Here is a 10,474-nt window from a genome sequence, read left to right as displayed (position 1 = left end):
CTACTTCTTTTATTGGGAGCCCTACTTATTAGAGAAGTCTATCCACTATTGTGAATTGACTGTTTTTCCTAAATCCTGTGATGTCTTTTTAAAGATAGCCCCTCAATTTGTATGTATTGTAACCTGTGATGTAGAAATGACCTCTATGTACCAGTTAGGAAACCCTTTGTCTGGATTCCTAACACTTGTTGAATAATGGACTGGTTCCAAATTGGGAAAGGTACATCAAGGCTGTATATTGTCAGCCTGCTTATTTAACTTATATGCAGAGTACATCATGGGAAATGCTTGGCTGGATGAACCACTAGATGGAATCAAAATTGCCAGGAGAAATATCAATAACCTCAGATATGCAGATGACACTACTCTTATGGCAGAAAATGAAGAGGAGCTAAAGAGCCTCCTGATGAAGGTGAAAGAGGAGAGTGAAAAAGCTAGCTTAAAACTCAACATTCAAAAAACTAAGATCATGGCATCTGGTCCCATCACTTCATGACAAGTAGATGGGGAAACAGTGGAAAGAGTGGCAGACTTTATTTTCTTGGGCTCCAAAATCACTGCAGATGGTGACTGCAGCCATGAAATTAAAAGACGCTTGCTCCTTGGAAAAAAAGGTATGACAAATTGAGATAGCATATTAAAAAGCACAGACATTACTTTACCAACAAGGGTCTGTCTAGTCAAAGCTATAGCTTTTCCAGTAGTCATGTATGGATGTGAGAGTTGGACCATAAAGAAAGCTGAACACCGAAGAATTGATGCTTTTGAACTGTGGTGTTGAAGAAGACTCTTGAGAGTCCCTTGGATTGCAAGGAGGTCAAACCAGTCAATCCTAAAAGAAATCAGTCCTGAATATTCATTGGAAGGACTGATGCTGAAGCTGAAACTCCAATACTTTGGCCACCTGATGCGAAGAACTGACTCATTGGAAAAGACCCTGATTGGGGGAAAGATTGAAGGAAGGAAGAGAAGGGGATAACAGAGGATGAGATGGTTGGATGTCATCACCAACTCGATAGACATAAGTTTGAGCAAGCTCTGAGAGTTGGTGATGGACAGGGAGGCCTGGCGTGCCACAGTCCATGGGGTTGCAAACAGTCAGACATGACTGAGCGACTGAACTGAACTGAACACTTGTTGATCATTTATTTTGGAAAACTGTTAGTAGCTCAGTCATCTCCAACTCTTTGTGACGCCTTGGACTGCAGCCCACCAGGCTCCTCTGTCCATGGAATTCTCCAGGCAAGAATACTGGAGTGGGTTGCCATGGCCTCCTCCAGGGGATCTTCCTGACCTGGGGATTGAACCTGGGTCTCCTGCATTGCAAGTGAACTCTTTGCCTTTGAGCCACCAGGGAAACCTGCCTTTTAATTGGAAGGGGACCACTTATTACATTCCCCCATGAGACTTTGGGTAGCGTGGACCCAAATGTTATTCCCTCCTCTTTCTGTTCTTGATATTAGCTTCTCCTTAGAATCCTTATGTAAGATTTTGCAAGGAACCAAAGAATTGCAAAATTTCACGTGTAAATGTAATCATACCTTGATGGAACATTCTGTTGCTCCTACAATTGTGGCCAATAAGTTAATGGATATAGGAGCTGATGTACAAAAACATTCATGGAGGGACGTTTTCTTTACTAAATCCCCTACTGCTCAAAAATGGTTTTCTGCTTTGTTTAACCCATTACTCCTTTCTTTGATCAACTTATTTCTATTGATTATCTGGAATTGTTATTTGACTCATACAGTTAAGAAGACTGCTTGTGATAGAGACTTACAGACTTAAGAGAACAACTTATGGTTGCTGTGGGGAAAGCCGGGGGGAAGGGATAGATAGGGAGTTTGTATGGACATGTACACCCCGCTGTATTTAAAACAGATAACCAACAAGGGCCTACTGTATAGCTCAGGGAACTCTGCTCACTGCCATGTAGCAGCCTGGGTGGGAGGGGAGTTTGGGGGAGAGTGGATGCATGGGTATGTATGGCTGAGTCCCTTCACTGTTCACTTGGAACTGTTACAACATGGTTAATTGGTGATACCCCAGTATGAAATAAAAACATTTAGAAAAAGAAGACTGCTTGTGTTATTTTGCCTTGTTCCTATGCTCTTCAACCTAAACAGGTTTCACCAAAGAAGTATACGTGGGAATTGTGAGTGGGCAGATGGCATATAAAGCAGTGACACCGGGGGAGGTGACCTGGGAACCAGGTGCTGGGCTGGGCCCCAGAGCCCTCAGGCAGTAGAACTGAAGAAGAGGAGGGGAGGATCCTGGCAAGTGAGCTGGAAGGCTGGTAAAAAAAAGCCCCACAGTTGTCCTAAAGGACCAGTAGTGTCTTCACCTTCCCCCTACTCCTCGGAAAGTCCTTCCGTTCAGCCACAAGTGTGAGATGCTCAAGCACCGTTAGGGAGAGGGTGGTCCTTGGGAGTAGATTATGAACAGTCAGACCTTTGGCATGGCAGATCTCGAGTCCTGTGCAATCTTCTTCTTCTTCTCTCTCTCTTTTTTTTTTTGGTTGGAAAACTTTTAAGTATGTTTTATTTTTTATTATACATGCAACTTTCTTAGAGAATTGTCTCCTTGTCTCTTCTCTCACTCAATTGCCTCATCCATTCATTCACTGATATAAAATCTTAAAGATCTGTTTGTGTAAGGCCCATGCTCTAGACTTTAAGTGATGTCTAATTCGTCTCGGATGGATATTCTCAGACCCATTTTGTAGATGGAGAAACTGAGGCTGAGACAGAAAATATGACTTGTTTCAGGTCACACACCTAGAAACTCAAGTTTTCTTTTACTCTGAAGTCTACAGTCTTTGTTCTTGCCTTCCTTTCTCTCCTCTTTTATTTACTCAGCCAAGATTTTTGGCGGGCTTCTTTTTTTTTTTAATTAATTAATTAATTAATTATTTTTTGGCGGGCTTCTTATGTGGTGGGCTGGGCCCTAAGGGCTGGGGCTGTAGTGATAGACAAGATGGAAATCTCCTTTGCCACGTTATTACCCACATATCCAACTACCCTATGAGAAGTTCCTCCAGGATAACCACCTCAAACTCACCAGGCCCCCGACATCCTTCCTCCAGAATCTTCTCTTCCCCCAGTATCCTGACACTTTACTTAGCAGGCCTCCACATGAATATTTTCTTGTGTATTGTTCATGGAAGACTTTTGAGAGAGAGATCGCCAAGTAGGCATTCAGCGTGGCATGCTTTGAGAACCAACCCCGTAGGTGATGCCTGGCCTTGCGTTTGCATGGGAGCTGTCCGCCCTGAACACTTTGCCTCCTTTGTGTGTCCTGCCAAAAACGATTGAGGAGGGAGGCTGGTGCAGAGGTGTCTGGGTCGGAGGCCAGGTGAGATGTGCTGGATTCCAGGGGTTCAAGTTGGCACTGGTTTTGCTGTGGTTCGCCGCAGCACACAGCCAAGCCGCTGCAGGGAAGAGCCCCGCTTTCTTTTCTTCTTTTTCTGCTGAGATGTAGTTTTATAAGGAACCGGAGATGTTCCCACGACTGAGCAGCTTGAGGGGATGCAGAATTTCCATCTCACTGACTTGAGAGTGTCCAGTCTTTTGTTACCCAGGGAATCATTCCTTCAGGGACACAGCACAGATACACGCATGCACTTGCATGCATGCACACACACGCATGCACGCACACACACGCATACACATGCACACACACACACATGCACGCACGCACACACGCATGCACACACACGCACGCACGCACACGAATGCTGGCTCCTCCACTTCGAGAAAACGTGCTGTGCCGTGCCAAGTCGCTTCAGCCGTCTTTGCGACCCTCTGGACCGCAGCCCGCCAGGCTCCTCTGTCCGTGGGATTCTCCAGGCAGGAATACTGGAGTGGGTTGCAGCGCCCTCCTCAGAGAGAGAAAATACGGAGTGCCGAGTTGGATAGAAGCCAATGTAAAGTCTGTGTTGGCTTTTAAAATATTTTTAATTTGTTTTAAAAGCATCCCCCCTCAGAATGTGACTGTGGCCAAAGACAAATGGAAGCTTGAGCGTCTGGCACTTTCTCTATAAGAACACAGAAGGGACTTACACGTGGATGGGATGGAAGCATTCTGCTTGTGTTACGGCCTGGTCCACATCTAGAGACCACAAATGCCCATCTTCTCTCAACCAGGGAAGAAGTCCTGAGCTGCGGATGCAGAAAGGGCTTGGGGGCCTCCAGACCCGGCTTCCTCCCAGGCGCAACCTCTCCCAGGCTTTGTGACCTTGGCAACTGATCAAACTTCTCTGAGCCTCAGTTTCCTCATCTAGAAAATCAGGATGAAACACCTCCCAGTTAGTTGTTTGGGAATAAAAAAGAGAATGGGGCAAAGTCACTGGCACATACCACCCTTAAGTAAGGGATGCTAGCCTTGGCTGATCGTGTTAGAAAAAAGATGAACTTCCAATTTTACAAGTTTACATAAGGAAGTTCTGAGCTCCATCCACAAGCCAGTCTTGTGCTGTGGACTTTAGACGGTCAGTAGTGCTAAACACCCACAATGTAAGCCATGGGGCACTGGGCACTTAAGATTTATTGACTAGTGCAAGTCTTACAACATCTCTGAAGGTGATTTCATTATGCTCCAAAATTTTAATCATAAGTTGAATTCATTAACTCTGGTATTTGCAAATTCTGAAGGCAGAGCGGCTTCTGGGTTGGTTTGGTTTAAGCTATCCAATAGTACTATCAATAGACTTTATTATTATCATTTATCTCCTCCCCATTGTCTTCTTTTCTCCCTTCCTTCCCTCCTTTTCCTTTCTTATTCCTTTTTCCAGCAGTATAAGTTTCACCCATATGATCTTTGTTGTTGAGATGACATTATTGGAACTCAGTTGTTGTTGTCTAGTCACTGAGTCATGTCTAACTCTTTTGCGACCCCATGAACTCTAGCCCACCAGGCTCCTCTGTCCATGGGATTTCCCAGGCAAGAATACTGGAGCGGGTTGCCATTTTCTTCACCAGGGGATTTTCCCAACCCAGGGATCGAACCCATGTTCCCTTGTATTAGCAGGAGGATTCTTCACCACTGAGCCACCAGGAAAGCCCTCCTGGAGCTCAGACAGTTGAATACTTGGCTTAGAGACCTTGGTTGGGAGGTGTCAGAGGCAAACCTCCAGCTCAGGTGCAATTGACTCTGCCATATCTGAAACAACCCCCTCCCAGCTCTGCCGGCTTTGAGTCGGGTCTAGTCGATTCTCCAATGTTTATGTCACCCAGACCAGGTCAGAGTTGTTATGTGATGACCCCTGGAAGTGTCTAATTGTCTTTTCCTATCTTAGGACTGCGTAGAATTGAGTGACAGAGGGGAGCCACACTCTGTTTATACCTTCAGGGGAAAAGTTATTCCCATGGTGTGGCGAGGAGGAGCTTAGGGAGTGTCTGGATGTTGGTTAAGTTCTCTGGGGAGTGGGGGTCAGGTTCACAGGTCAGGTCCTTGGCTCTGCCCCACAATGACATTGCAGTCTTTGATGTTTCTGAACACACCAAGTGGGGTCCAGTCATTGGAATGTAAGCACCACTAAGAAATGTTTTTTCTTTCTTGTTTGCAGATATTTTTGTCCTTTAGATCCATAGTAGGAGCTCACATCAGAGTGTTTTCACTGACTGTTTAAACATTCTTACCCCGGAGAGTCACCTGGCTTGATTCCTCACTGCATTTAGATCTAATCTCAAAAATCAACTCCACCGAGCGTGACCATGTCACCTAAGGCTGGTTACTGTCCGTTGATTTCACCCCTTTCTCCTCCTTGACTTTTCCTCTCTGTCATTGTATGTTTGTGAGTTTTGGCTGCTTTCCCCACTGGGAACTCTGTGGAGGCAGAGTGTTCATCGCTGGTGCACTACTGTCTCTCCAGTCCCTAGGACAGAGGCTGCAAGAGTCTGTGCTCAATGAATGATGTTCTGGGTGAACTAGTGAATGAATGAATGAATGAATGAACACATGCATAATCCAGGGAAAGAGCTTAGCATAGAGTCTGGGCCATAGGGAGTGAGAGAGAACTACTCGTGTTGATGCTGTTAACGACGATACCCAAACGCACTCTGAGGCTGTAACACTCTGGGTGGACCACTGACAATGTTCTGTGTAGGCTCTGGCAGGCTGGTGAGTGTGGGAGGCCCTCTTCCACCCCATTTGCCATTCCTTCCTGACACCAACTCTAAAAAGACCCCAAAGAACAGTATTTCTGCCAACTTCCGCTCCTTACTTTTTGTTCGTTGTGGAATTGTGACATGACTTTGGGCCTACATCCTTCTCTCTCCCTAGCTCTTGAATTCAAACCCTTTCAGATCTTTCAGACTAGCATGTAAATGACTAATGACATCATCCCTGCATTTCACCACCATCTACCCACATGGCCTCTCCCATCTTTTAGGATTTTTCTCATCTCTTTGCTTTCATGTATCTGTCAACTGCTGATTGTACCTCCATTCTGCCCATTTCCTGCCTAAAGATACTCTCCAAGTTCCAACTCCAGTATCTCCTCTCCTGTTAAGCTCAGCCTGAGATCTTCCAGAAGTTTCTGCCTCTTCTCTTTGGAGTTCCACCCTGAGTTTCCCTCTTGCACTTAAATCTTCCTCTCAGGGCACTGCACTTAGCCAGGCCCAACTCTGCAAGCTCAGGAGTCCTGTATATGGCAAATGGTAACAGGAACCCTAGCTTGAAGCTGTGGAGGATGTTGCTCCAGCTCATGGATGTGATTTGCTGATGGTTTTGAATTCTGCCTCCCCTCTTTCCATCTGTGAGCCCCTGAAAGGTGTCTTCATCACATGATGCTTCAGGTGACCCACTTGAAATGAGTTCAGTAAGCATCAAATACCACAGATCAAAGCCTGAAATTGTGAAGATAGGCATTCACGAATGGATCACCTTATGGGATGACCTGGGATGGCTGGTGAACAGGATACTTTTTCCACTGATATATGAGGACCTGTTTGCAAGTTCGTTGGAACTAGGCAGAGAGAAATCAGACAATGGTTGAACGTATTTCTGAAAAAGGCACAGGGCTTTATTTTCTTAATTGGGCAGAAAGTGCACTGCACGGAAGTCACCACTCTGACTCACTCAGTTCAAAGACTGGCCCTTACTGCTCATAGAAACAAAGCCTCGTGGGCCATGGAAAAATACAGAGGACAATAGCCTCTTAAAATCACATCTAAGGAAATGAATACAAAACAAATTCCAAACACAGAGATAAAAATTGCAAAATTTGTTTAAATAGTCCATTGCACACCCATAGCACAAATGTTCATCTGACAGGGAGTTAGAAGATCTTTACAGCATATGAAAAGGTTTTGACGTGACACCTCCTAAAGGACTCTGTTCTCTTTTGACCTTGTTAGCATGAACTGCCCTGTACCATGGAGAGGAAGAATTTGCACAAAGAGCCCCAGGTCTCCCCACAGTACTCCAGGGCTGCCTTCCTTTGGTTTTCCAAGTCTTCCTCCAGACACTGAGGGTCTTTGGTGGCCACGGGCTGGGTCTTTTCTGGGCTGGGGGAGGTAATCACTTCAACCTTGTCCATGGGAGAGAGCTCCATTAACTCCTGGCTGGGTTTCTTGATCCTAATCAGAGTAGAGTTCACCAGCTTGAGATTCGATTCTGGAAACTTCTTTCTGCACACCCTGGTCTTCAGGACACTCTTGGCATCACCACAGATGACCTTCTGAGAACGCAGGTTCCGGCCAATTTGTTTCCAATAGGCGTTGTTTTTGTGCAACTCTAGGCATGAGGTTGGATTGCCAGTGAAGAAACAGGAAAACGTGTTGTCCTGTTGGGTGCATTCGACCTTCAGGGCGATGCCGTCCTCCTGCTCGGTCACCATCCATCTGCAGTCAGCGTGGTCCGGGGTGACGAATTTACCTTTGATTGGGTGCTTGGTTGGCTGGCTCCTCGGCTCCTTCCCAGGCTTGCCCAAAGCATGCACTTCATCTGCATTGGCTTTGCTGCCGTGTCTATTCCTTCCTTCCTTTTTGGCCTCCGCCAAGAGCATCGGAACAGCCAGAAGGAGGAGGGAGAGCAGGGTGAGGCTGTGGGTCCTCATGCTTTCAGCTTGGTGGGAACCTGTTTGACAAAAGGCAGGTGAGTCAGCGCTGGCCTGGAGGAGGACCCTCCCCCCCACCTGGCATAGGTCTGCCTGCTTTAGGGTGAGATCCAAGAACAACATATTTCCTGGAATCAGTAGACAAGCAGCTGCTCTATTCGCATTTCTGCTTGAGCCTTGAATGCCAGAAACTTCCTACTCTTCACTCACTCTTCCATACCCTCTGAACCCCATTAGTCCTCACTCCCTTATCCCCTCACTCAGTTACTCCAGATCCATTCAACATTCAATACGCTTTCATGACTCACTGACCACTAGCCATGCCCTAGACTAGATGTTGAATTTATCAAGGTGAATAAGAAAGTCTCACATCTTAAAAACTTGGAGGCAACTCTTTGGGGGAATCTGAATAGCATTGACCTGGTGTGTGTCCCAACCATGTCCCCCAACCTGATCTTGGGCAAGTCACTCTCCCCCTCTGGGTCTCAGCTCCTTTATCTGAAAATCAAGATGTTGGGTGAGATGATTGTTGACTCTGTTTCAGCTCCGGTGGGCTGAGCTTCTATCTCATCGTTCCACATGGACTCAGATGATCACACAGCGAGAAAGGACATAGAAAGTGACAAGGTGATGTCTGACCCAAGGTTAAATATGCATGAGGTCTGGACGCTCTGAGATGAGTGGGTTGGTGAGCAGGGGCATTTGGGCTTCAGTAAGAACCCGGGGAATGGCATGAAGAATGGGAGATCACACAGTTTGACCAGGCAGAGTGAGCCAGGAGAACAGAGGTGAGTTTCCATCAGAGCACTTAGATTGCTTTGACACTGTCCTTACCATAGAGAAAGTCCCCAGTCGATGCTTTTAAAAATAAATCATTAAAGACATAGGATGATTTTAACTGTTATGCTGAACTGAATAGATTTTATCAAGTGGGCAACAAAAACTACCCCTCAAAGAGAAGAATGAGCATTTCTATTTGACACCAACTACGTGCTAAGCACATGACCTGTGTTTCACTTTCACCTTGTTAATTCACACAAGAGCCCTGCCTGGCAGGTCATAATGCATCACCACCAGGTAACAGGCGTGACAGTTAAGGTTCAGAGCGGCAAATAAATTGCTCAATATCCCGTAGTGAGCAAGTGACACAGTTGGGACAGGCAGCCAGAACCTCTCCTGGTCCTTTATACAACCACGCCCTTCCCTGAATCCCTCTTGCTTTCACCTTACTCTGCCTTTCAGAAAGAAAAAAGCGATTAGGAACAACTCACTTCGTCTGGCTTAGTTCTTGATGATAAGATCATTCATATTGCCGCTGCTCCATTTAGACTTTTGTTTAAGAAGAGGCTGATTCGGGGAATGGTCTTGATCTCATTATCTACCCTGGGCATATAGCTTCTCGTTAGGACTGATAAAGGGACAGAGGGAAAGTGTCAGTTCCTCGGTCATGTCTGACTCTTTGCGACCCCATGGTCTGAAGCCCGCCAGGCTCCCCTGTTCATGGAATTCTCCAGGCATGAATACTGGAGTGGGTAGCCCTTCCCTTCTCCAGGGGATCTTCCTGACCTGGAGATCGGACCCTGATCTCTCTTACATTGTGGGCAGATTCTTTACCATCTGAGCCTCCAAGGAAACCCTTCCTGATAACGGGAAGACAGTCACAAAACGTGGGCTCCCAAAACGAAGTTGGGCTGGGAGCTAAGTATGTCAGATAAAGATCTGCTCATTCCTCACGGCAGTGGGACTCAGCCCCTACTTGTCCCTGAGGAGATCCAGGTTCCAGGAACCTGAGGTCCTCGTGGGAGCTGGGGTGGGGAGGGGGGTGGCAAGTAATGACACTCTTCAGAGAGCCAGGCTCTTACCTTGTTCTGAGCTTGCAGGTCCAGTGCGACCCCAGAAGGAAGAGAAAGCTTGCAGGCGCCCCGTGGTCTCATCCACGGTGAGAGGCCGGGAAGGCCCTTTATATAAGAGCCCACACACACAGGGATTTTACACCTCACGCACCTGTGTCACTTTATTCACACTCCTCCCAGCCACGCCCCTTCAGAGGAAGCCAGTTCCTTCAGGGAAAGTGGCTGGCGTAATCCTGTCTGTGTGTATGTGTGGGAGGTGGGGTGTTACATGCAGGGCATTAGACCTGGTTCTTCCAAACCCTTTTTATTCCCACAGTGGCCTACTGAGGAGGACAGCAGAGCCTTGCAAAGACCCTCCATGATGGTAACAGGACCCCAGCAACAGAATCTTGGTCGGGGGAGTTATGAACAATAACTCATTCTACCCAAAGCTCTCCCTTAAATCTCATCAGAGCCCCTCCATGATATACCGACCTACATTGTTGTTGCTCAGTCACTAAGTCACGTCCGACTCTGCGACCCCACGGGCTGCAGCCCGCCAGACTCCCCTGTTCTTCACTAT

At 46.7% G+C, this 10,474-nt stretch overlaps 1 protein-coding gene across 1 annotated transcript; it reads right to left on the bottom strand.

Annotated features, from left to right (window-relative positions):
- Nucleotides 1-7,354: 7,354 nt before the first annotated feature.
- On the bottom strand, nt 7,355-8,059 carry LOC133058454 (fibroblast growth factor-binding protein 1). Its single transcript, XM_061145152.1, has one exon. The coding sequence runs from the start codon at nt 8,057-8,059 to the stop codon at nt 7,355-7,357; it is 705 nt and encodes a 234-aa protein (XP_061001135.1).
- Between the last annotated feature and the right edge of the window lie 2,415 nt (nt 8,060-10,474).

Source organism: Dama dama, chromosome 6, assembly GCF_033118175.1.
Source record: "Dama dama isolate Ldn47 chromosome 6, ASM3311817v1, whole genome shotgun sequence".
In the NCBI taxonomy this organism is placed as follows: domain Eukaryota; kingdom Metazoa; phylum Chordata; class Mammalia; order Artiodactyla; family Cervidae; genus Dama; species Dama dama.
The sequence above is the reverse complement of the archived record's forward strand: the minus strand, read 5'-3'. Positions and strand labels throughout refer to the sequence as shown.

Bases quoted from the DNA above. Each gene is read 5' to 3' on its own strand.
- LOC133058454 (XM_061145152.1), bottom strand. From the start codon at position 8,059: ATGAGGACCCACAGCCTCACCCTGCTCTCCCTCCTCCTTCTGGCTGTT.